Genomic DNA, 27,359 nt, shown 5'->3' with positions numbered 1-27,359 from the left:
CCATGAGGTGCAAAATTTGTTTTTTAACATTCATCTCATACAGTCTGTCAACGGTTGACGTGAGATACCGCCTTACCCAGTTTGCAAAGTACAGGGGATTTTTCCAGAGAGAATTCTATATCTGGCACTGAAATAAATTGCTCTTCCGTATTTGATACTAAAAATTTTAAACTTTCTTATCTAGTATCAACTTAAAAATTCCTTCCGTATATAGCACTTCTGTCCATTTGACGTAGTAACGGTGTCAAGTGCCACCTAAAATGACATATATACCCTTCTATGTATCAGCAACATGTAGTGCCAGATAGGAAAAGAATAAATAGACATAATGTCAAATAAGGAAAGCACAAATATCACAAATATACTTGTGAATGAAACATAACATTTTGATAATTGAAGAGTGACAATAATAATCAATAAATTTGATGCACAAGCTTCACAAATCTGACCACATTGTCAGCATACTTAAAAAAACAAAAAAAATATAAACACCTTGCACACCTCACATTAGCTCAACAAATCCACACAATAGGGGTCTAAGTTCACATGTCCAGGTTCATAAATATGCATACATTACCAGGTTCATAAACATAAACACATGAAGGTTCATACATAGGGGGTCTAAGTTCACATTACAGAATTCTGTGCCTGCCTTTGGCGATTCTCCGGGTAATCACCTTGCACCCACCCTTGGTCGATTTACTACAGAACCAATGTGACAAGGACATCAGGGCACTGAACCACGATCATGCCAGGTAAACTAATTTCCTAATCTAAATGAGGTGCGAAAAGTGAACATGAACGGAAACGCATATACAAAACTTGATAATTCCAACTTGAAACCCATCTTCCTTTTTGGACGAGGGATGAGGGAAGCAAAAGCACCCGGTTGAACTGGATAACAGGATAAGGAAAGCTAGAGAGACAGACCGTGTAAGAAATCCATGGGTTCTTTTCCGCTTGATGGTACTGGGCTGGTAAGTTCTTTTCGGAAGCAACTGAAGGGGGTCATTAGCAACAGGATCCTCAACTACAAATACCAGAACACAAGCAACGGATTAGCAAAGACATCAAACTCACAAAAAATAATAATTTGATCCTAGCTCCCAAGTCATAATCAAAAGTCATAATCAAGACTGTATCATTCACCTAATAACTATGAATATTTTCAGCATCAGACGTAGCAAGGAACCGTAACTGTTTGGGACCATGCAAGTAAACAATCCAGGATCAGCAAGATGAACTCCGCATGTACTTGAGTATTTGTCACTTGTCAGACACTTTCTACCCAATTTCAGGACAATCAGCAGCAGATGGAACAAGCCACGGTCGCCATTTGGCACCATGCAAGTAAACAATCTTAGGATAGCAAAAAGAAACATGTGTAGTTGAGTATTTCTAGTGCACTTTCTACCAAATGTAGGACTTAATAGAAATCATATGTTTATAAGAGGGAGACCTCACCAAGCTCCACGCAATCTCAGTTTTAGGCTTTCAAATGATCACACACAATAATGCAGTGTATCAAGCTTTGGATTCTACTACCTATTCAAGGTAGAAAAGGGCATACAGGGAACATTAAATAGTGCATAATGTATTGCAAGCAACGTGCTCTTCTATGCATAAGAGTATCAATCACACTACATACATGGCTTTTCTCAAGGTTGATCAACCACTTGTTAACTTTCAACACAAACCAAACAACACAGATTTTGAAGCCCTAACGCTTGTGAATCATAAAGACAGCACATGCACTAAAGATTTATTTGTCAAGCACACTCATTAGTGGGCCAGACACACCCACAAATCATCACTTTTGTGCTTCTTCAGAATATTGCAGCAATACAGCACCACTTAGAGTTACTAGAGGACATGAAAGTCAGGCAACATCTGCAGACCCCCTCGAGCTACAACTAGCTAATAAAACAAGCGCTGACACATAACAGTATAACACAAGTAATAGTAGCACATCGCCATTGAGGAAGACAACCATGAGATTTCAGAAAACAATATCCCCGGAATGAACGAATGAAGCATACTGTGCGAAATCATGGCAATTCTTCCCAATCCCGCACAAAGCAAGGGTTAACAGTGTAATGGTATAACTGCAAATCACAGAAATTGCGCAGTAGATTAGAAATCATGTGAGTTTCAAGAGGTCACACGCAACAATCTCTATATACAATGTACGACATGGCAACATTGCTCCCAGTCCCCCCCTTTTCCCCATTTCTGAACCAAGCAATGACTAGCGATCCGAGCCCAACTGTAAAACTCAATTGCGGCCCAATTCATTCATGAGTGCGTGTGTGTGAGAGAGAGAGAAGCGGTACTGTCTTCGATGAAGAAGTAGAGCGATGGGAGGCCGCAGGGGAAGGAGATCTCGCCGGGGAGCGAGCTCAGCCTGGAACCATCGCCAGGGGAGGCCGCTCCACGGCCTCTACGCGAGGACCTCGCCCCGCCGCGCAGCTTCCTGGAACCAGCCCCAGCGGGCGAGGCCACCCCGCCACGCCCCCCGCCCCGCGAGATGGGGCCAGCGCCGACCAGCGAGCCCGCCCCGCAGCCGCATCCCCTGCCGGAAGCTCAGCACGCCCCGCTGCCGCGACCCCTGCTGGACCCGCGTGTCGATCTGCCACCATGGGGAGACCTCGACTAAGGGACCGGCGCCTCTAGCTGAAGGAAGGGCGCCGTGATTTCCTGGGGGCCGGCAGCTCCTCCGCCCCCATCCTCATCTCCCCCGGCTTCTATCTAGGGTTTTGTTTTTTTTTCACAGGAAGACAAGACTGACGGGGAAGAAGGGAGCGAGCATGCGAGTTTCGCCTGTAGCGACTGCCGAGCAGGTGTGTGCCACCAAAACATAGAGGGGTATTTTGATACTTATTAAGAAAAACTGACATGGTCAGACAGGTCAACAAACGGATAGATGGCTAAAATGGACGGAAGTGCCATATACGAAAGGAATTTTCAAGTTGATGCTAGATAAGGAAGTTCAAAATTTCCAGTGCCAAATACGGAAGAGTGATTTGTTTCGGTGCCAAATACATAATTCTCCCATTTTTCTATGAGCGAAAGCAACGGCGTCCACGTCTTCCTTTTCCAACTTCCCTTCTATAGCATACATAGAAGCAGGACATTCTTATGAAATCCAAAAACCAACAAGTTCTAGCTAGCTTTTGCTCAATTTAATTTACAAAACTTTTAGTGCGAGAAGCGATACATCCGCAATCCAAAATTACGAACTATCCCCAAGTACCGTATGCCCAGTTGAATAATCTGACACTAGCATCAAGTCACCACGTACAACTAAACTCCATGATCATTATTGGTTCGAAGACGCCTATCCATAGAGTCCACTTGTCATTTACTGAATCGACTGATTATCAGTGTACCTAGAACGCATATATACAAGCTCAAAACAGGCTCATATTACTATCACTTGTCGCGTGAGGTGTTTCCTGTCATGGAAGTCAATATTAAAAGGTTCATATTACTATCAGTTCATACATGCTCAATACAGTCCCTACTAGATTTCCCGGACATGACACAATTCATCGGGTATATCTGCACCCGTTTGATAGAAGTAGAAAACTTTCACAAACCGAATTTACTATTTCATTATAGACAACACATAATACCAATGAAAACAGAAAACAACGCAATTGACTTACCTGAGCTATCAACCGTTTTTTTTCACTTTTGCAGAGACAGGGTAAGTACCTACACAATAGAAAAGATCAGTGTCATTAGATAATAAAATATCAGTTAAGACTAAGACATCTGCTTTGTTATATAAATGTTGATGAAGGAAAATAGACATGTACTCCGTTCCTATTTATAGGTCATTTTGGCATTCTAGATACATAGCTTTTATTATTAATCTAGACATATCTTATATATAGGTGCGTAGCAAAAGCTATGTACCTAAAAAAGCCAAAACGACTTATAATTTAGGGCAAAGGGTGGTAAGTATCATTTACAACATTCTCACACTTATTTTTGTTAAAAAAAAAATAAGCAAGTGTTCTTATAGCAACGACTGGAAAGGGTAACACTCCTACTACACCCACCGTCTCAAATTATAGTTCACTTTGACCTTGTACAAAGTCAAACTTTTCTAACTTTGATCATATTTTCAGAAAAAAAAATCTACAAGTTCAAATAATTGCTATATTGAGACATAGCTCATGTAGTATTTAACAAAACTAGTTTCATAATGTGGATTTGACGTATTTTTCTACAAACTTGGTCAAAGTTAGGGATGTTTGGCCTAGAACAAAGTAAAAGTGAACTATAATTTGATGAAATGGAAGGATTATCATTTTCCCCAAGGAAAAGGAAGGTTGCAGATTATATTGTACAAAAATGTGAACAGCTGCAAATTTCGATTGCAGAGAAGGCAGTACCACAAGGAAAATAACATTTTTGCAACCCAGCAACAAGAAAATTTGATAGGGTTGAAAGAAGGGATGCACACCTCCTGCAATGACTTCCAAATCATCAGATACATTTAACGTCAACTTTTTAGTGCAACGTTTTTCTTTGCGTATCTGGAACAAACCAACCTATAAAGGTAAAACACATTTATTAGTGCCAATGGTTAATCTCATCCAGAACAAGATTGTTCAATCTGAGCAAGAAATAAGTTATAAAGAACTTCAACAAAGCTCAGTTCACAGTTTTCATTGGAAAATTGGTAAACAATAGGGAAAACATAAAAAGAAAACTAACATCATGAAAATACAATACCAAGACAAAGAGCATCATAAAACATTCTAACAACTAACAAGAACCAGTCCAATTTGTTTAATTTCCATTTACTTGCACACTCTACCCTTGTCTTATACATAATACCCCACTAAACTTATACATAATACCCCCTAAAAAATATTTGCAAGTTATGTATATAAGGACAAATAGAAGAAGTAAATTGCAAATTAAAAACTAAACTCACTGTGAGATCCACATTGGAACCAAGGCCACCTCCTTTCTCAACACAATGCTGACATGTGCGCAGCAGCATGATCTCAAGCAATATGAGCTCCAAAGTTTAGCAAAAAGAATTATTAGTCTTTGATGTTTACACTAAGTAATGTAAATTTATTTTCAGCTCATGTAAGTGGTGCTACTAAGTATTTAGAATGCTCTTACATTATTACTAAGTAGTGCTCTACTGCTGTTGTTCTAGTGCTCTTACACAATTATTTAATAGCTACTTACTTTAGTTCTTTGTTACTTCAGCAGCAAAGCGACATGAATATAAGATTGAGACTGGGATCTAGAGTTCTGGACACTTCACAATCAAATCTCACAAGTAACCAACTGACCATCAATAATGTCTTAGATGCTTTCTACATACTTCATCCGTTCCAAATTATAATACGTTTTGGTTTTTCTAGATACGTTGCTTTTACTATAAGACAGGGTTGTGTTATGCTCTTTAGGTACATGTACATTGTTTCTCCCCATTCAATCTAGAGTTTTTCCCAACTTACAACTATGCATCTAGACATATGGCCCTATTCGGCTTACCCCATATTCGGCTAGTTCGGCTTCTTTTTTCAGCCGGAACAATGTTTTTCTCTCATGTTATAGACGCCTTTGTAGGGCGTCAGTATAGGCGCCGGCCCAGGCCCAGCCGTGGCTAAGGGGCTGCCTAATTAAGTTAGGAGAGGAAAGGGAGGATATTTAGGTAATTTATATTTAGGAAATCTATTTAGGTTTGTTAGGAGTGTACCTGTTATATAAAGGGCACTAGAGATCGTAATAGATCTTATCGAAGAAGGAATAAACCTCCCAAGGTGGGCGGGTTACCTTCGACGGTGGCTGCGAGCGCTTCTGCCGCTGCCGCCGGCGAATCTTCCGCTGCACCGCTTCCTCGTTATCCCTTACGCTCAAATTCTCAATCCAGCCTCCTTCTTCATTCACCTCTGCGTTCTCCTCATCGTTCCCGTCCACGCCGTAACAATTTGGTATCAGAGACCTTCACGGGTGCATCGATCACCATGTCCGGCACCTACGATCCTGCGGCCATGGATGCCAAATTGGATCGCATCTTGGGTCAGCTCACCACCATCACCAATCGCCTCAACTCCCATGATCAGCGGATGGCGCGCATCGAGTCAGGCAAGGTCGATGCTGGCAAGGGCGCTGCCACGGAGGATGCTGCGGGTGCCGGGGATGACATCCGCGCCGGCAGAGACAACAACCGCGACGGCGGTGATGCTCATGACGACGATGCGGATCCGAACCGCGCCTGGGAGGAGTTCCGTGCGCGGACTCTGCGCGACCGCGAGCGTTTCGATCGTCGCGTCGATCGCGACTCGGTCGCCAGCTATGGACGCGACGGGCGCGACTATGGCCGTGCCAGGGACTTCGAACGCGGGCCTTACGCGCGGGACCGTGGCGGCTACGACTGTGACCGCGGTCGCGATTACTGCGGCTTCGACCGTGACCAAAACAGAGGCGGCTTCGACCAAAACAGAGGCGGCCGGGAGTTTGACCGCGGCTTCGACTGGGACAGGGGCGGCTGCGAGTTCGACCGCGGAGGCCGCGATTACCGCTTCGAACGCGGCGGCCGTCAACAAGGCAACATCGAAGGCCGCCGGGAGCCTCATCGACCACCAAAAATTCCTTTTCCCAGTTTCAATGGAGAGGTGGATCCGTTGAATTGGCTCAATAAGTGTGACAACTACTTCCGCGGGCATCGCGTGCCAGAGGACGAGAAGGTGTGGATGGCGTCGTTGCATCTGGATGGCATTGCTGCTGAGTGGTATTATCAGATGGAGCGTGACTTTGGGGTGGTATCTTGGCCACGCTTCGTCGAGTTCGTCAACCTTCGCTTCGGGCCACCCATCCGCACCAATTCTGTTGGCGAGATCAAGGCCTTGGTCCGCACAGGCACCGTGGAGTACTCACGGCGTTTCCTCGCACTGCTCTCGCGCTGCGACAACCTCTCCACGCGGACGACCATTGATCTATACACCGGTGGCTTGGGACAGCCGCTCGCTGCTGATGTGGAGATGCAGCACCCTGTCAATCTGCAGCAGGCCATGAGCTTAGCGCGGGCCTATGAACAGCGCCAAGAGCAGGCCTCCACTGTTAACAGCTCGGCACCAATGAAGTCATCCACTCGCCGCGCCTTGGCTTCGACCACCGCTACGGGTTCTGCTGCTGGTCTACAGGACGGCAAGCCTGAAGGGACTCGTTCTCGTTTTCGTCGTCTGACCCCAGCCGAGATGCAAGAGAAGCGGCAGAACGGGCAGTGCTACTTCTGTCCAGAACCGTATTCCAAGGATCACAAGTGTGCGGCGAAGGGCGTCTTCCTCATGGAGCTTGAGGAAGGCGAGGAGGACCCGCTCGGCGACGACATCTCTAATTTGGAGATCTCCCTGCACGCATTGACTGGCCTCGGCCATGCCATCTCTATGATGTTACAGGTGACGATCGCCGGTGTTCCACTCAAAGCTTTGGTTGATACCGGCAGTACGCACACCTTCATCCATACGGAGGTGGCCGCTCGTCTGGGCCTGCCAGTATCGTCACGTGATGGGCTGTCCGTGTTGGTCGCAAATGGTGATCGTGTCCGCAGCCCCGGCGTATGCCTTGCCACGGAGGTTATAATCTACGACGAACCCTTCTCCATCGACTGTGTCGCCCTCGACTTGGGCGGCTTTGACTTGGTTCTCGGTGTTCAGTGGCTGCGTTCTTTGGGACCTATCGTTTGGGACTTCGACGCCCTCTCGATGGCTTTTTGGTACCGAGGGCGTGCTCACAGGTGGAACGGTCTGGGCAGCAAGTCGTTGGCTGCTCATGCTATTGCTGATCCACGGACAATATTGGAAGAGCTGCTGCTGTCTTATGCCGACATTTTCGAGGAGCCGCGTGGGCTGCCTCCAAGCCGTCGCCATGACCACCGTATTCACCTCGTTCCTGGTTCTTCACCGGTTGCTGTGCGGCCCTACCGCTACCCACAGCTCCTCAAGGACGAGATTGAACGGCAGTGCGATGATATGTTGCAGCAAGGGATCATCCGGGAGTCGACTTCGCCGTTCTCCTCCCCGGTACTCCTCGTTCGCAAGCAAGATGGCAGTTGGCGGTTCTGCGTCGACTTTCGTGCTCTTAATGACAGCACCATCAAAGACAAGTTTCCTATTCCTGTGGTTGATGAGCTCCTTGACGAGTTGAAGGGGACTCGTTTCTTCACCAAGATCGATCTTCGTAGTGGTTATCATCAGGTGCGCATGCACCCGGACGACATTGCCAAGACCGCGTTCCGGACGCATCGCGGTCATTTCGAGTTTCTCGTCATGCCCTTCGGTCTCACCAACGCACCTGCCACCTTTCAAGCACTTATGAATGATATTTTGAAGTCCTATATTCGTCGTTTCGTGCTTGTATTTTTTGATGACATTTTGATCTTCAGTTCGACATGGGCAGAGCATTTGCAGCATGTGCGGACTGTGCTGCAACAGATGCGCGTGCATCATCTCTTCGCTAAGCGTTCCAAATGTTTCTTTGGCGAACTCTCCGTCGGCTACCTTGGACACATCATTTCGGCTGCGGGAGTTGCTATGGATCCAGCGAAGATTGAAGCGGTGGAGGCTTGGCCGCGACCGATGACAGCTCGCGCCCTTCGCGGGTTTCTTGGCCTCACAGGATACTATCGGAAGTTTATCGCAGGCTATGGTGGTGTGGCTGCGCCGCTCACGACGCTTCTCAAGCGTGAGGCTTTTTCCTGGACACCGGCAGCAGAGGAGGCCTTCTTGACGCTCAAGAAGGCGTTGACGTCCGCTCCTCTACTTCAATTGCCCGATTTCAGCAAGCGCTTCATTGTTGACTGTGACGCATCAGGCGCTGGTTTTGGTGCAGTCCTCCACCAAGGAGATGGTGCGGTGGCCTTCTTCAGTCGAGCAGTGGCGCCTCACCATGCCAAGCTTCCGGCTTATGAGCGGGAGTTGATTGGTCTCGTCAAGGCAGTTCGTCATTGGCGGCCTTATCTTTGGGGACGTGCCTTTACTGTGCGGACGGATCATTGGAGCCTCAAGTTTATTCTCGATCAGCGCCTAACGACGATACCGCAGCACACTTGGGTTACTAAGTTATTCGGATATGATCTTTCAGTTGAGTACAGACCAGGGAAGCTCAACACAGTGGCGGACGCATTATCACGCCGTGATATAGATTCCAGTGCTATAGCTACATGTGCACTTTCCGGGCCTTCGTTCGCCATATATGATGTCCTGCGCGCTGAAATTCAGCGCGACTCTCAAGCTCAGGAACTCCAGGCGCAGATCATTGCTGGTACAGCACCTGACGGTTGGACAATGGTGGACGATCTGCTGCTGTACCAAGGACGTCCTTTCATTCCTGATGAGTCACCGCTCTGGCCGCAGCTCTTGCGTGACGCCCACACTGCCGGTCATGAAGGCTCACAGAAAACTCTCCACAGATTGTGTGCATCCTTCTACAACCGACATGCGCATCGGCTGGTTCGAGACTTTGTCAAAGGCTGCGATGTTTGTCAGCGCAATAAAACTGAACACCTACATCCCGCTGGTCTTCTTCAGCCCCTTCCTGTTCCGGAACATGTGTGGAGCGACATCGCTATGGACTTTGTTGAGGGCTTTCCGCGGGTGGGCGGCAAGTCCGTCATTCTTACTGTGGTTGATCGCTTTTCCAAGATGGCACATTTCATCGCTCTAAGTCATCCCTACTCAGCTAGCTCCGTCGCTCGTGCCTTCTTCGATAACATTGTGCGGCTGCATGGATTTTCATGTTCTATTGTGAGTGATCGGGATACTGTTTTCACAAGCAATTTTTGGGAGGAGCTTTTCAAGCTGGCTGGTGTGACTTTACTCCGCAGTTCCGCTTTTCATCCACAGACAGATGGGCAATCTGAGGTCACTAATCGTATCATAGTTATGTACCTGCGTTGTTTAGTGGGGGATCGGCCTCGTTCTTGGTTGCAGTGGCTTCCTTGGGCAGAATTCAGTTATAATACTTCCTACCAGTCTGCTCTTCGCGCTACACCGTTTGAGGTGGTGTATGGCCGGTCTCCACCATCGATGGTTTCCTATCTTCCTGGGTCGGCTAGGGTGGCTGCTGTTGATCGTCAGCTCCGTGACCGTGATGAGTTCTTGTTGGACATTCGTGATCGTTTGGTCTTGGCTCAGGATACTATGCGGGAGATTCATGACAAGAGGCGCCGGTTTGTGGAGTTTGCTGTAGGTGATTGGGTGCTGCTCCGCCTTCATCACCGCACAGCTGTTGGTATTACTTTGGCGGCCTCCTCCAAGTTAGGACCGCGGTTCTTTGGACCCTATCAGATTATTGAGCGCGTGGGCGCCGTGGCTTATCGTCTGCGTCTTCCACCGAAGGCTCGTATTCATGATGTCTTTCATGTGGCGTTGCTGAAAAAGTATGAAGGCGACCCTCCAGCAGCCATTGTTCCTCTTCCATCCATGCTTCATGGACGTGTAATTCCTACACCGGCTGCAGTGGTGCGTGCTCGCTTGAATCGGGGTCGCTGGCAACTTCTTGTTCATTGGGAAGGGCGGACTGCGGCAGATTCTACTTGGGAAGATATTGATGACTTCAAGGATCGTTATCCAGCATTTCAGCTCGCGGACGAGCTGTTTGTTGGGGAGGAGGGAAATGTTATAGACGCCTTTGTAGGGCGTCAGTATAGGCGCCGGCCCAGGCCCAGCCGTGGCTAAGGGGCTGCCTAATTAAGTTAGGAGAGGAAAGGGAGGATATTTAGGTAATTTATATTTAGGAAATCTATTTAGGTTTGTTAGGAGTGTACCTGTTATATAAAGGGCACTAGAGATTGTAATAGATCTTATCGAAGAAGGAATAAACCTCCCAAGGTGGGCGGGTTACCTTCGACGGTGGCTGCGAGCGCTTCTGCCGCTGCCGCCGGCGAATCTTCCGCTGCACCGCTTCCTCGTTATCCCTTACGCTCAAATTCTCAATCCAGCCTCCTTCTTCATTCACCTCTGCGTTCTCCTCATCGTTCCCGTCCACGCCGTAACATCTCACAACAATTCAGCCAGAACAGTGTTTTTCAGCCAGTTTCAGCCAAGTTTCAAACCAGCGAACGGAGCCTATCTAAATGCATAGCAAATTTATGTATATAGAAAAGTCAAAACGCAAGACGATTATTCGGATGACTAGGGCCCACTAGGCTCGACTAATCGAACTCATCGGAAACTCATTGTTAGTAGTCAACTGCTTAGTGCATGGCAACTAGGATCGATTAGATAATTTGAGAATATTGGATATGAAATTCTTTCTACTTCACTTACAGGAACATAGCACATCTGTAATACACTTACCTCTACCGTGGTAGGAAAACATTTTCCATTCAATGATTCAATGACATCACCATTTTTTATTCCAATTTTTTTGGCAGCAGATCCCTCAGATACCTGTGGTTCAGTTAGTACTAAAATATGATTCTACAAAATAATCAACAACAAGATATACCTCTTGAACAATAAGACCAGCATTAATATTGAACTTGCGGGAGATCTTTTCTTTGTGGGAACTGTGTAGAAACTTAATAGAAGAAACTTTCAGTCCAAGGTGCAGCCAGGGCACACACCTATGGCAAATAAATAATGGTTAGATTTCAGAAGAGATAGGCAAAACCAAAGGTGAAGTGTGAGGATTGACTATTAAGCGCACCGTGCATTGCCGGGGGTTTTGTTCAGTAAAATGAATGTATTGTTACTGTTTTCACAAGCTGTCATTGCAAACGTGGTGTGTTTACACCGTATATCAAATGGCAAAGTCTCCTAAAGAAACAGTAGCATCCTATCAACATGCTTATCCTCTTCACTTCGCATGTTATGGAGAACAGAGCAGTACTAAAGGCACAACGTGTTTCAACAAAACACAAAACAAGGATTGGAATGGGAGCAAATAAGTGCAAACATGTCAAAGCAAAGAGTGCACTGCCCCTTTATTGCTTTTGTTGAGGGATGAAATGGTATATAGTTATATACTCATCAAGAACATGTTGTAAACATGGCAAAAATATTTTAGGGAAATTGCAAAAAAACACCCATGTCCCATTTTGATCGAGACTCCAGCCCACAGTGGCAGAACCTGACTTGTAATCAGGGGGGGATTGTCCATAGATAATATGACAAAACTAGCTTTATTACCAGATTAATCATAGTTTCATGCTCAGCTAGTACTACTTGTTGGAGATAGATGGGCCATTACACACATAGTGGACTGTTTAGACTTACAAATATAAATACATGAACATTCACTAATCTTTCTTAGCCAAGTAGGGACCTAAACTAGGCGCCGCCTGTGCCACCCCATAAGGCATTTTTTTTTGCCAAAACCCACCCCCTGCTGTATTTAGTTGAAAAAACACTTAGCTGTGCCGTGCGGTGTGGTGGTTGTTGCATCGAAACCAAGGGGGTGGGATTTTGCAATTAAGTGTATATATTAAAATCAAAGGAAGATATGGATTAACTTATGCAATTTTCCCAACATATTATAACATCTAAATCATCTTAATAAATGCTAAACAAAACCAATATATAGAGTATAAATGAGGAAAAACACATCAAACATAATTATGAAGCAACTAGATAATAGAAATGAAAAGAAATACTTACTTCAAATCCCTCCACATACGCAGGCACCTGAGTATAAGTGGAGTTGGAATGAAAGCTGCCCTTGGAGTGGGATTGGCCATTCCCAAAACTCCTCCTTTTGTGTCGATGACTAGACCTCCAGCGCCAAACTGATAATTTGTCAAAATATAAGATTTGCTAACAACAACAGTTAAGAATGATTTGTAATACTTGAGAAATCAACAAAATGTACATTAGATGCAAACAACAATTAAACACATATGAATAGTTACATTAGTACCTTGGCGACTTCACACTCAACATACATAAAGTGAAAGTGGTCGAAAAGTCCTGGATCTATACGGTCCACTCTGCCGAAACAAGCTTCTAAACCTCTTGGTCATACTCTACCATCTCGGTGCTAAGAGGTAACTTTGCAGACATTTTCACCACCACCTCAAACAATGCAATATTGTAGTGCTTGTGATAGTTGATTAATGTGCCCTTTTGAATGGTATCATCCAATAAATGAATTAGAACCTGAAGCGACAAAACAATAATGATATTTTTCTTCCCCAAAACAGTAACAAAGAAACACTTAAAGCATGTCATAATTTCTTTTAGAAAATGTCTATGCATCAAACCAGTGAATAGTCTAAATGACTTGCAGTCTAACCTCAGCATCGGGGCATATTTGAACACTGTGTCAAGAACTTGCCATCTGTATATTATGTATATAGTGTATACAAGCAATTAGTGACACATTTAAAAATCTTCTATATAAACTCATTTATTCTAGTGCAATTATAGTACATATATAATTAACCAACATTAGAAAATTTTGCAGTACTATTTTACAAACTCTTAAAAAAGAATAATTGTGAATATATATATAGAACTACTACCCTGTAGCTAGCTACAAAAATAACTTATTCTGTAGCCACTTTGAGTTACGATAATTACTATGTTAATTTACGAGATTATAGTAATTCCTTACTAAGTGGTTTACTATAATGTTATGGTAAATATCCCCATGTGCTATAGTAACCCAACTATCGTAAATATGTATTGACATTATCGTAAATTAGTATATAAAATTATAAGCAAACTTAACAAAGCTTTGAAAGCAGTATTATATAAACTCGTATAAAAGAAGTACCAATATAGGAAGTAAGTCCCAAAACAGCCTTGGCAGTTTGGAAAATTGTCTCTGTAGCAGACTCTTGATTGGGAAACAACGATTCATCATCAAGGCATGTAATGGGCCCACTCTTGTCGAGAGCTAAGAGCTTCTTCTGACGGTCTGCATGTATATATTGAAATAAAGGGAAAAAAACATTTTCAACTTATAAGGTTCTGTCAATTGTAATCAAGTAGGGGAAAATTCACAGCATACCAAAAAGAACACAACTTTGGAGATATATACGATTAAAAGATTCAATCTTTGTTACATAGTATCAAAAGATTGCAACGTTACAACTTTGCCCACTCCGTCCATTTCAGTTACAAAATCAGATTTCTTTTTTTTTTACGAATATCGGATTTATGAAAAGACAGTTCTACCGTAGGCCTAAATTCATCAGACATCTTCCCGCTTCATCCCTCATGCATGAACAAACCAAACTAGAGTTCCCAGAACCCATGCAGCCCCTAGACGAGCGGATCTCAATGGCAGCGGACCTTCCCGGTGGCGCATCTCCCCAGCGACTCGAGCTCCTCCGACCTCTCCTACATGGTGTGCGTCTTTCCTTTCTCTTCTCTCCCTTCGCATTGCGAGTTCATGGTCCTAACCCTAGTATTTTGAGGGATCTTGTAGTGATGATTGATTGTAAAATCAAGTGGGGCTTGGGCTGAGATGGATCCTACTGGGGTTTTGGATGGTAATCTCTTCTAACCATCTCTAAATTCTTCAGCCTACCTCCAGCCTAGTGGTTGGAGCTCCTCAGTAGCACCCCAGCAGGCCAAGTTCAAATCCCCATGGGGACGAATTTCTAGGCTGGGTTAAAAAAATAGGTAGGGGGCTCCCCTGCTGACGGTTCAAAAAGTTCTTCTAATTTTTGTACTGTATGTGTATAAGAGTATATGGGCAGATGGTTGTGAAGTGAACAAATGGGACCAGTGCTATGTGAAGTGAATAAATGGGGCCTAAGATTGTTGTTGATATGTCCTTATATTTGTTCCATACATTCTATGTGTGTGCATTCTATTACAGGAACAACAACAACAACAAAGCCTTTAAGTCTCAAACAAGTTAGGGTAGGCTAGAGTTGAAAATAATGTGTGCAGGTTAGAGATTGTCAACTCGTACTTCACTGTTCAAAAAGGTAAAAAGGTGTACAATCGAGGCAAGGCTGTAAACTGGTTTGCAAATCCAGAAGAATATGCACTCATTGACTTAGAGAAAGATATTGATCCATATTTCAAATAGGCAGCAACCAAAAGGCCATTTTCTGGGTTGTTACAAAAGGTGACAATTTGCAGCAATAATTGGATTCGGATGCTCAGCTTCTTGACCTACTAAGGTCATCTGATCTGGTGAAGTTGTTCATGATAGTTGGTACATGTGAGGAAGGCTGGTTCCAGCGCACCGAGCTAGCCCGCCACAGCGTTGCAAGAAGGCCGTCGCTCCAGCGCGCAGAAGCGTGCGCATTGCAGCCATGTGTTGGCCTAGGGGAGACACTCAAGCAAAGCCCGTCAAGTGCTGATGAAGAGGCTGGGCATCCTCGAGGAAGAAGGCCTCAGCTCCCATGATCTGCTGCTACGCTACTTCAGCTTGTTCAAAGGGCCTCTCACGGATGTTGTCAAGGCTTTGACAACCTTATGTGGTCTCAACAATGCAGCTGGCTTAGAAGCCTCAAGTCCTCAGGGGCTACAAAATTGTATCAATAATAGGAAACCTCCAGGATCTCCTCATTTAGGGTCGACATGGAGTTTCCGCACTAAATGTCATTTTGGCTAGGTGGGGCGACAGCCAGGGGCCTTCAGTCGCCTCCCCAGCAAGTCCAGCAACTCTACCACCAGTTAGTTCGTCGTAGCAGCCCGTTTGTAAGCAACAATCTTTTGCTTTGTATCACACTGCCGGCAGCCACTGGCCTTCAGTTTGGCCAGCATTTCCGAACTACTATTGCATTATGTATCACCAAGGCGCTTCTACAAACCGCACCTTCTATTGGCCTTCTTCAGTTTGCCTCCCTACATGTGCTTTCCTAATACAGGGGTTCACTTCTTGTTTTTATGGCTCAGCATAATTGTCAAATTCTTATCTGGAACGTCAGGGGCCTAAATGACGGCGCGCGCCAAGACTCGGTGAATGAATTAGTTAGAAGCACCGGTGCCACCATTGTGTGTTTACAAGAAACAAAGATGCAGCTTCTTGATCAAAATGATGTGATCCGCACAGTGGGAGCAAAATTCGCATCCTCCTTGCTGTGAATAAAGAGTTCTTCGACATCTCCGACATTGTATCAACTACGAACATGTTAACCGCGGCGATCACCATGAGGGCGGATGGGATAAAGTGGAACATTATAGTTGTCTACGGACCGCGGCGATCACGATGAGGGCGGATGGGATAAAGTGAAACACTATAGTTGTCTACGGACCGCAAGGACGCAACCAAAATCCAATTCCTCCAAGAATTGAAGAACATTCCCCCACCTAAGCACAACAGATGGCTCATCTTGGGAGATTCAATCTCATCTACCAGGAGGAAGATAAAAACAACTCAAACCTCCACGGGTGATTGATGGGCGCATTTAGGGCGGCGATCGATCATTTGCGTCTAAAAGAAATCAAGCTAAAATGGACGGCGTTTCACCTAGAGCAATCAGCAGGACTGCCCAACGCTCACTAGTATTGACAGATTCCTATGCACCCCAGAGTGGGAACTGATTTTTCCTGCCTGCTTCTTGTGTTCCCTGCCATCTCTCATGGCGGACCACACCCCGTTGCTACTGCAAGGTGAGATGGACCACCATCATAACACATCCTTCCGGTTTGAAAATTTCTAAACCGAGATGGAAGGCTCCGAGGACCTTGTCCAGAACATTTGGAATAGGCCAGTCAGCTCTACTCTCCCTATGAAACGCCTACATATCAAAATGGCGCATGTTGCAAAAGGAATCATGAGGTGGAAGAAAGAAAAAAAATTGGAGACACAAAGCTGCAGTTGGCTATTGTGAAGGAAGTCTTGCTACAATTAGAAGCAGAGCAAGAGTATAGGCTCCTCACAGATCTAGAGCTCGACCTATGCCAGTGATGGATAAGTCTCATGTGTGGCTGGTCTTTGTGGGGCTGTGCTGCTCACATGGTCCTTGTGGCTGTTTTTCTGTTTTTAGGACAGCATCTTAGCTAGGACAGCATATTAGCATCTTAGACTAGCATCTTGGCATATGCTTGGCTGGCTAGCAGCCTATAAGTATGTAACCCCAACCCCTCAGGTTGGTATGGCATTTGTGTGAGCTTGTGTGAGAAATAGACAAGAAAATTGCCCCAACTCCTAGTGTCATCCTCTCTCGATGAGAGTAAGAATTCTCCTACTACCAAGAGTGAGAATTCAGCGACTAACAGCCAGCGCCTCAAAGCTCATAGTACGGGGCCTGCGGCCATAAAAAAACGAAAATCAAGCAAAGATCGAGGCTCACCAACATCCGATATGAAGATGCCAACACAAAATTTTTGCACATTAAGCCTAGTGCTCGCCAGAGGAAGAATTACATACACTACCTACACACGGATGAGGGGATTGCGATTGCTCATGATGAAAAAGAAAAAGTGATAGGGGATTATTTCAAAAACCACATCGGCACCGCAGTTCCAAGAGCCACAACCATCAATTGGCAAGCCCTTGGCTACACCCCGCACGATCTCTCGGACCTAGAGGCGCCTTTCTCTCAAGAAGAGGTAAAAATACCATAAACTCCATGCCTTCCGATAAAGCCCCAAGTCCAGATAGTTTCACTGGTGCCTTTCTCAAAGCGTGTTGGGAAATCATCAAGATAATGTCATGGCTGCCATAAACAGCCTGTTCTCAATGAACGCCTAGGGATTTGAGTGGCTTAACTCGGAATGCATCGTCCTGCTCCCCAAAAAAGCGGACGCATTGAGGGTCACAGATTTCATGCCCATCAGCCTCATCCACAACAATGCAAAGATCTTCTCCAAATTGCTCGCTAGGCTTAACTCCCTGGTCTCCAATTGACAAAGCGCATTTGTAAAGAAAAGAAGCATTCATGACAACTTTCTTTATGTCCAGGGAGCTGTACGAAAGCTGCACAAGCAAAAGATATCGTCCTTGTTCATGAAATTGGACATTCACAAAGCTTTCGACACGGTAAATTGGGGGCTACTTGCTCGAGATTCTATAAGCGCTTCGGGCCCCGTTGGCGTGAGTGGATTTCCATCCTATTCCGTACACCCTCCTCAACGGAAGGCAAGGCCCAGTTTCAGCCATGCCAGAGGCGTTCGACGGGGGGACCCGCTTTCACCCATGCTCTTCATTTTGGCTATGGACCATCTCCAGCGCTTGCTTGATCTAGCAACGCAACAAGAGATACTCACCCCATCAGTCCATCACCCCTCACAGCAACAAAATGGAGAACTTCCATTTACGCGGATGCTGTTAGTCGCTGAATTCTCACTCTTGGTAGTAGGAGAATTCTTACTCTCGTCGAGAGAGGATGACACTAGGAGTTGGGACAATTTTCTTGTCTATTTCTCACACAAACTCACACAAATGCCATACCAACCTGAAGAGTTGGGGTTACATACTTATAGGCTGCTAGCCAGCCAATCATATGCCAAGATGCTAGTCTAAGATGCTAGTCTATGCTAATATGATGTCCTAGCTAAGATGCTGTCCTCTAGTCTAAGATGCTGTCCTCTAGTCTAAGATACTGTCCTAAAAACAGAAAAACAGCCACAAGGACCATGTGAGCAGCACAGCCCCACAAAGACCAGCCACACATGAGACTGATCCATCATTCTCCCCCTAAGTCTTGTGCGTCGTCTTGTGGGAGAGTTGAACCATCCCAGTTCTGGAGCAGAGCTCAAGGAACTTGATCCTCCCAAGGGGCTTGGTGAGCAGGTCCGCAAGCTGGTCCTTGGTGTTGATGTAGCTCGCCTTGATGCTCCCTTCCTCCAAACAACCTCGGATGAAGTGGTACCTCACCCGGATGTGCTTGCTGCGTTCGTGGAACACGGGGTTCTTTGCCAGGGCTAGAGCGGACTTGCTGTCCACCCTGAGCTCCACCACTCTAGTGTCTCTGCCGAGGAGATCACCAAGCAGTCGAGCGAGCCAGAGCGCCTGAGTCGAAGCGGTGGAGGCCGCTATGTACTCGGCCTCGCAGCTGGACAGGGCCACCACCTGCTGCTTGACCGACTGCCAGCTAACGAGGCACTTGCCGAGGAAGAAGATGATCCCGCTCGTGCTCTTGCTGGTGTCGATGTCGCCGGCGTGGTCGCTGTCGCTGTACCCGACGAAGTGTGCCGCCCCAGGGCACCTCGGGTAGTAGAGGCCGTGGTCGAGAGTCCCCGCAACGTAGCGGATGATCCTCTTCACAGCCTGCTGGTGCTCCGTCGTCGGTCGCTGCATGAACCGACTAACGTAGCCGACGGAGAATGTCAAGTCCGGCCGTGTGTGGGCGAGGTAGCGAAGGCTCCCCACAAGACGCCGGTATTGCATAGCGTCCACCTCCTCTGTCGTGCTGTCGCGGCTCAGCTTCAGCCTCTCCTCCATCGGAGTGAGAGCTGGGTTGCAGTCGGTGAGCCCAGCTAGCTCAACGACGCGCTTGGCATAGGCGGTCTGTCGAAGCGTGATCCCAGAATCATCCTGGTGCACCTCGATTCCCAGGTAGAAGGAGAGAGGCCCCAGGTCACTCATCTGAAAGGTGGCCTTCATCTCTTCCTTGAATGCCGCCACCTCCGCATCCTTGGTGCCGGTGATCACCAAGTCGTCGACGTAGACACCCACCAGCAGGGCATTTCCTCCATTGCCCCGTCGGTAGATGGCCGCCTCGTGTGGGCTTTGCTCAAAGCCCATCCCCTTTAGCGTGGAATCCAACTTGGCATTCCACGCACTCGGTGCCTGCCGCAAGCCATAGAAGGCCTTGCGCAGGCGGAGTACCTTGCCCTCCTTGCCGGGGATCGCAAATCCCGGCGGCTGGTGCACGTAGACCTCCTCCTTCAAGTCGCCGTTAAGCAACGCCGACTTGACGTCCATGTGATGAACACGCCAGCCCTCCAGGGCAGCTAGCGCAAGGAGTCGCACGGACTCCATCCGTGCCACGGGAGCAAAGGCGTCGTCGAAGTCGACCCCCTCCTGCTGCACGAAACCTCGTGCCACCAAGCGAGCCTTGTGCTTGACGATGGTGCCGGCTTCATCCCTCTTCAGCTTGTACACCCACTTAAGGGTGATCGCGCGGTGACCACGAGGAAGGTCAGCAAGCTACCAGGTGCGGTTCTTCTCAACCGCATCCATCTCCAACTGCATCGCGGCGCGCCATGCCGCGTGTCTCTCGGCCTCTGCATACGACCGAGGCTCGCGTCGTCACACGCAAGGTGCAACTGCGCCTCCAGGTCGTGAGGCACCGGTCCCGGCACCGGCTGGTCGCCAAGAAGGTTCTCCATCGTACGGTATCGCAATGGCTCGCCGTCGTGGTACGCGTTGATGCGCTCCTCGTCGTGAGAGAGCGGAGTAGCGAGCTCAACCGGGCTGTGCTCGACACGAGCTGGAGTAGACGTGCCCGGAGAGGTGCCTGTCGATGCTGGAGTGCGTGGCGTTGCCGGCTGTGGTGGAGCCGGCGAAGAACTCATCGCAGCCGAGGTCCTGGCTGGAGAGCATGGTGCTGTCGGAGTAGCAGGCGCCGGGGTCGGTGGAGGCTCGGGGACTGGGGTAGACGCGCTCGCCGAAGAAGAGCTGCCTACTCCCCCAGCTCCCTCGAAGTAGACGTACTCGACAGTGAAGTCGTCGTACGTCGGAGCCGAGCCATCGTCCACCGCCTTGTCCCACGCCCATCCTCGCCCTTCGTCGAACACAACGTCGCGCGCCGTGCGCACACGCTGTGTCTTCGAGTCGAGGATGCGGTAGGCCTTCGAGCCCTCCGCGTAGCCGATGAACACTCCCGGAGTGCTCCTGTCGTCGAGCTTGCTGATGTGGCCAAGCTCCTTGGCGAACGCGAGGCAGCCGAAGACCCGCAAGTGGGAGACCGCCGGCTTGCGCCCATGCCAAGCCTCGTACGGCGTCCTGCCGTCGAGCGCCTTGGTAGGCGAGTGGTTGAGGATGTAGACGGCCGACACCACCGCCTCTCCCCAGAAGACAGCCGGCATCCCCCTCTGCTTGAGAAGGGGCCGAGCCATGCCCACAACCGTCTGGTAGCGCCGCTCGACGACGCCGTTCTGCTGCGGGCTGTACGGCGCGGAGTAGTGGCGCTGAATGCCCTCATCAGCGCAGTACGACGCGAATTCAGCCGCCGTTGTCAGTGCGCAGCACGCGTAGCTTGCGGCCGCACTCCGCCTCCGCAGCAGCCTGCGCGCGCCTGATGGCGTCCGCAGCCTCTCCCTTGCTGCCGAGGACCATCACCCACATGTAGCGGGAGAAGTCGTCGACGAGCAGCAGGAAGTAGCGTCGTCCTCCCGGTGTGGCCGGTGTCACCGGGCCACACAAGTCCCCGTGCACGAGCTCGAGCCTCTCCTTGGCTCGAAAGCTCGCCCGCTGGGGAAAGGGGAGTCGCCTCTGCTTCGTCAACACGCAGACGTCGCAGAGTTGCTCCACATGGTCGAGGCACGGCAGGCCTCGCACCATCTCCATGGCACTGAGCCGCTTCAGGGCCTCGAAGTGAAGGTGCCTGAAACGCTCGTGCCACTGCCACGCCTCGTCGTCCCAACGAGCAGCGAGACAGAGGGGTTGTGCCACCTGCACGTTAAGGACGTAGAGTCGATTTGCGCTTCTGGATACCTTGGCAAGAAGGCGACGACGGCGATCCCAAATCCTCATGACTCCATCCTCAACCACCACGCGCGAACCGTTCTCATCCAGCTGTCCCAAGCTGATGATGGAGTTCCTCAATGCGGGGATGTAGTAGACTCCGGTGAGTAGCCTGTGCTCACCAGACACGGCGATGAAGATGATGGAGCCGACGCCCTTGATCTCCACGCCGGAGGCATCCCCAAACTTGACGGAGCCTCGGACGCTAAAGTCAAGCTCGGTGAAGAACTCCCGTCGACCGGTCATGTGATGGGTGGCGCCGGTGTCGAGGCACCACCCGTCAGTCTTGTCGTTGCCGGAGCTGTCGCCGAGGAGGGCGTGTGCTTTTGGCTCGTCAAGGTGGAGGAGAGCCGCTGCGGCCGGTGCCGCTGGAGGTAGCTCGATGCTGGCATGTGCCATGAACAGAGCCGGCTCCTCCTCCGCCTGTGCGACGTGGGCCTGGCCGCGTCGTGGCTGTCGACAGTCCTTGGCCCAATGGCCAAGCTGGCCGCAGTTGCGGCAGGTGTCGTCTCGTGCCGGCTTGTGCCTGTCGGCGCCTCCACGGGCATCACCCTCGGCACGTCCTCGCGCCCCGGCCTGGGCGTCTCTGCGCGCCTTGCGCGGCTTGCCACGCTTGCGGCCGCCTGTCGCGGAAGAAGGCTCCCCCTTCCTCCGGTCACCTTGGCTGGCAAGCCACTGCTCCCGAGTGAGGAGCTTCCCGCCAGTGGTGATGGGCACCGAGAGGGACTGTGGCTCATCGCTGTCGACGACCTTGAGGCGACCTATCGCCTCCTCGATCGACATCGTGGAGAGATCCAGCAGAGACTCGATCGAGCAAGCCATCTTCTTGTACTTCTCGGGGACGCAGCGGAAGAGCTTTTCGACAGCTCTCTCCTCGCCGTAGGTGTCGTCGCCGAACTGCACCATCTTCTGCAACAGAGTGTTGAGACGGAGAGCAAAGTCATCAACGTCCTCACCTGGCTTGAAGGCCAGGTTCTCCCACTCCTTGCGAAGTGCCTGCAGTGTGGACTTGCGGGCGCGGTCGCTGCCGATGCGTGCCGCAGCGATGGCGTCCCAAGCCTCCTTGGCAGTCCGCTTGCTGGTAAGCGAGAACTGCATCTCGGGCGGGACTGCAGCGATGAGAGCATCCAGCGCCCGTCGATCTAGGTCGTAGTCGACGTCGCTGTACCGGACTGCCTCCCACATGTGCCGCACCTGAAGCTTTACCCTCATCACCGCAGCCCACTCGACGTAGTTGGTCTTGGTGAGGGTAGGCCACCCACCGCCGGGGCCGACGTCCCTGACAACAGCCTGGAACCCGTGGTAACCACGGTACCGATCCGGGGAGAGAGCCACGCTGCCTGTGAAGGTCACAATCTCCATCGACCCGTCCGCCACCGTTGCCGTGCGCGCCTCCTCCAGAAGCGTCACCGTCGTGCGCGCCTCCTCTAGGAGCGCCGCCAGCGCGTCCGCGCCTGTCTGGGCTGCCGCCACGCTCGTGGACGTGTGCAGCTGCCCCAGGAGCGCCACCGCCGTGCGCGCCTCCACCAGGAGCGCCGCAAGCGCGTCCGCGCCTGTCTGGGCTGCCACCACGCTCGTGGACGTGCGCGGCTGCCCCAGGAGCGCCACCGCCGTGCGCGCCTCCACCAGGAGCGCCGCCAGCGCGTCCGCGCCTGTCTGGGCTGCCGCCACGCTCGTGGGCGTGCGCGGCTGCCCACTGCGCCGCCCGTGCTCGCGCTGCCTCCCTCTCTAGCAGCTCGAGGTCCGCGTCGGCACTGTCGTCAGCACAAACAGAGTTGCTGACGCTGCCGCGCAGAAACTCGACCTCCGCTGCCGCCGCACGCGCTGCATCCGCTGCCGCCGCTGCTTCTGCCTCCGCTCTGGCTGCTGCTAGCTCCGCCGCTGCCAGCCTCGACGCCCTTGCCGCCGCCAGCCTCGACGCCCTTGCCGCCGCCAGCCTTGACGCCGTTGCCGCCGCCACAGCGGTCTCTGCAGCCGCTCGCTCGCGTTCCTCTGCCGCGGCAAGTTCGGCCTCCTGCCGACGCCGCGTGCTCGAGGCGACCGAGCGCTGAGACTGCCCTGCGGACATGACGCGCTACCGGGAGGCTGCTGCGTGGGGAGAGGACTGCTTCAGACGAGCTGGGAGAGGAGTGAACAAGAGCGGTCGGAGGAGCTGCTGCTACCAACAGCTGGGGCTGTTGTGGGACTGGGAGAGAAGATGAGCAAGAGATGCTCAGGCTACAGGATAATACGGCTCTGATACCAGTTGTTAGTCGCTGAATTCTCACTCTTGGTAGTAGGAGAATTCTTACTCTCATCGAGAGAGGATGACACTAGGAGTTGGGGCAATTTTCTTATCTATTTCTCACACAAACTCACACAAATGCCATACCAACCTGAGGGGTTGGGGTTACATATTTATAGGCTGCTAGCCAGCTAAGCATATGCCAAGATGCTAATCTAAGATGCTAATATGCTGTCCTAACTAAGATGCTGTCCTCTAGTCTAAGATGTTGTCCTAAAAACAGAAAACAGCCACAAGGACCATGTGAGCAGCACAGCCCCACAAAGACCAGCCACACATGAGACTTATCCATCAGATGCGGCCATATTCATTAACCCAATCAAAGAGGGTGTGGAGGCTACCATAACAATCCTCCAAGCATTCGCCACCTTTTCAGGACTCCACATAAATTTCAAAAGAGCTCCGTACACCCAATTAGATGCGATAATGTGGATCTAGACCAAGTCCTCTCACCTTTCACCGGTAGCAAAGGCGCCTTCCCATGCAAATATGTGGGGCTGCAACTCTGCAACTCCACACTAGATCTCTTCAGAAGATCCATGTGCAGCCTCTCATTGAGCGTATTGGACAAAGACTATAGAAATGGAAAGGAAGATGGCTAAACAAAGCAGGACGCCTCACGCTCGTCACTTCAGTCGTCTCCTCCATGCCAAGCTACCACCTCACGGTGTTTCCTTTGTTTACTTGGGCAAGGAGGAAAATTGACAAAATTAGGATATCTTTCCTGTGGAAGGGAAAGAAGAATGCCAACGGCGGGCACTGTCTGGTTAACTGGCCAACAGTTACCAAACTTAAGGATCTTGGGGGCTTAGGGGTGCCTAATCTAGATAGATTTGGAAGAGCTCTCCGTCTACACTGGCTATGGCAAGAATGGGTTGAAGAATCCAAGTCGTGGCTCCATTCAGACCACCCTTGTAGTGATGTTGATCGCCTCCTCTTCAACTCCTCAATCACAATAGCGTTGGGTGTTGGAGCAAAGGCTCGTTTGTGGCACCATAACTGGCTTGAGGGGGGAAGCTCCCAGGTATCTAGCCCCTAACCTGTTCCGACTTGTTTCGAGAAAAAATAGAACGGTGCAACATGAGCTTCGGAACAATAATTGGATACGCTCGCTAAGGAGGAGAATCACCTTGGCCGTCCACATTGAAGAATTTGTTTCCCTATGGATAAGAATTTAGGATGTGCACCTCAAGCAGGGCGTTCGGGAATCCATCACTTGGGGATGGACACCGGACGGTGTTTATTCCACCCATTTAGCATATCGGATCCAATTCAAAGGCTCCTTCGGAATTTTCCGAAGTGATCTAATTTGGAGAGCGCAAGTGGAGAACAAATGCAAGATATTCTCCTAGATTCTAGTGCACAACAAAATTCTTACGGCGCATAACCTACAAAAGAGAGGGTGGCCACATCAAGAACATTGCGTGCTTTGCATTGGACCCTTAGAAACCGGCCTACACCTTTGCCTGTGTTGTCCTTTCGCTAAGGCGGTCTGGAATCAAATTCTCTCTTGGGCCTGCACTGAGCTGCGATCGACCCAGTACATATCAAAGCAAGGTGGGAGGAGACGGCAAGAAAGTGCCAAATGCGGAGCGGAGACGGGTCAATGGGGTGGTGATCTACACCTTTTGGAACATTTGGAAGGAGCCTAACAGGAGAATTTTCAACAACTCCACAGAAACGGTGCTACAGGTGGCTACAAGAATTAAGGAAGCTATAGAGCAGAGGAAGAGAGCATTCGCTCATGCTTATCTGTTGAACACCCCCCCCCCCCCCCCCCCCGCCACCCCCCTTCTTTTCCTATTTGAGAGTGTTCCTCTGTGTGCTGCAGTGTTGGTTTAGACACCCCCGCACCACTGTTTGGGGTCTGCCTTATGCTTGTATATAAACTTTTTTCTCCCCTACTTAATTGAAAGGCAGAGCTCCTGCCATTGCGTTCAAAAAAAAAAAAGAGGGCAAGGAGGTTCCCATGGCAGCAGATGAGGGCAAGAAGGTCCCTATGGTAGCAGATGTGGAGGGCAAGGAGGTCCCTATGGCAGCTGATGTGATGGTCAAGAAGATCCCTGTGGCCGTGGAAAATAGAGAAGAGGAGATCCTTCTGATATGGACAAGGTGCCAGAATGGAGATAAGTACCTGAATATTTCATTTCTTGTATGTGAAGCAGTATGTAACTTCACTAATCCTACTTGTACCTTGCAGGAAAACCAAATCTAAAGCTGTTAGAGCCTCCACCAAGGATGCTTGGCCATCAAACATTATTGCTGATCCAAAAGTAACATCTAGCCCAGGTGTGCCAATAAATCTTGAATCTTTTAATGATATATACTATATATATCTCCAAAGATGTTTTTTAATGGTATATAGCCAAATTTTCAATCAATCACTGGGAAGCAAAAATAAATAGGTGGATCGAGCAACGTACCAAGCTTTGATTTGTACTTGGCCTTCTCGTCCAGGAGCACAGACACTAGCCGAGTCCAAAGGCTCATGGACCACTCTTTCCGCATCTTGATTGCTCGGGGGAGGTATGGGCGCCGAAGGGGAGAGGAGACCTGATAAGAATCAGAGGACGCATCTTGAGATTTGATTGCTCGGGGGAGGTACGGGCGCAAGAAGGGGAGAGGAGACCTGGTCAGAATCAGAGGCGGCGGCGTCGGGTGCGGCCGCCGACCCTTCCTCCTCGCTGGGGGCCCTGTCGGAGACCACTTGAGCGGCAGCAGCCGTGGGTGATGCAACCGCCGCCGTATCCGCTTGGCTGGAAACTACAGAAGCTGAGCCTGCATCCGCATCCTTTTGGCTTCTCGCGTTCGTCTTCTTCGCCCTCTTGGACGGCTTCACTTCATCATCGCTCTTATCTGCCGCCCTGGACCGCTTGCCTGACTGCGGTGACGACGAGGGTTCCGCCTGCGCCGCGCTCGACCGGATGGTCACCGCGGGCGTAGGCCGGCTTGCAGGGGCGCGTCCCCGCCGCGACTGGGAGCCCGAGGCCCCCGCACCTCTCCCCTTCCGTTTGGCCGGCGGCATAGTGTTTGATGCACGCCGCCGTTCCGCTTCCGTCGGCGTGGGGATCCCTCGGCGGGGGATCGATTGGGAAGGGAGGGAAAGGGCCCCCGTGAAGCCGTGCTGAGCCAGGAAGGCCTAGCTGGCGGAGGCTCTTCCAAGACGGCGGAGGTCCAGTGCAAGAATGATGGTGGAGTTTCTTCCTGGAACGGTGGAGGCTCACCCTGGGACAGCAGAGGCCAAGAGGCTCACCCTGGGACAGCAGAGGCCAAGTGCAGTAATCATGATGAAGGTGTTCTCCAGAGCAGTGGAGGCCCATCAAAGAACGATCAGGTCAGCAAGGCATATGTGGGAACAGTTGATCGGCCTCTAGTGGATGTCGGCTTAGGCCCAAGATGAAGACATCGTAAGACGATGTGATGAGAATACTCCTGAGGTTAGACACTAGGGCTGAAATATTTTTGGAATGTGGTGGGCTTATTTGGGCCATTATAA

The 27,359-nt window shown here is 49.7% G+C and overlaps 1 protein-coding gene across 24 annotated transcripts; it reads right to left on the bottom strand.

Moving 5' to 3' along the window:
* Positions 1-553: 553 nt before the first annotated feature.
* LOC136517447 (uncharacterized) lies at positions 554-27,102 on the bottom strand. 24 transcript variants are annotated; one of them, XR_010774271.1, is made up of 16 exons: positions 26,493-27,102; positions 26,287-26,416; positions 13,756-13,899; positions 13,273-13,317; positions 12,898-13,136; positions 12,639-12,766; positions 11,488-11,605; positions 11,337-11,429; positions 4,952-5,038; positions 4,475-4,562; positions 3,669-3,717; positions 1,991-2,105; positions 1,460-1,545; positions 1,150-1,284; positions 931-1,030; positions 554-702 (listed from the first exon to the last, which is right to left on the bottom strand). XR_010774271.1 is itself a non-coding variant. In XM_066511010.1 (12 exons), exons 5-11 carry the CDS (start codon positions 12,922-12,924, stop codon positions 3,677-3,679), a joined length of 582 nt encoding a protein of 193 aa, XP_066367107.1. In that variant the 5' UTR covers positions 12,925-13,136; positions 13,273-13,317; positions 13,756-13,899; positions 26,287-26,416; positions 26,493-27,102; the 3' UTR covers positions 2,116-3,455; positions 3,669-3,676. The 24 variants fall into 24 exon arrangements, 4 of the variants coding, with proteins under 4 accessions (XP_066367107.1, XP_066367108.1, XP_066367104.1 ...); XR_010774273.1 differs by having other exon boundaries at positions 1,150-1,280; XR_010774269.1 differs by having other exon boundaries at positions 1,465-1,545.
* Positions 27,103-27,359: the final 257 nt, after the last annotated feature.

The sequence above is a fragment of the Miscanthus floridulus genome, chromosome 17 (genome assembly GCF_019320115.1).
Source record: "Miscanthus floridulus cultivar M001 chromosome 17, ASM1932011v1, whole genome shotgun sequence".
Classification (NCBI taxonomy): domain Eukaryota; kingdom Viridiplantae; phylum Streptophyta; class Magnoliopsida; order Poales; family Poaceae; genus Miscanthus; species Miscanthus floridulus.
The sequence above is the reverse complement of the archived record's forward strand: the minus strand, read 5'-3'. Positions and strand labels throughout refer to the sequence as shown.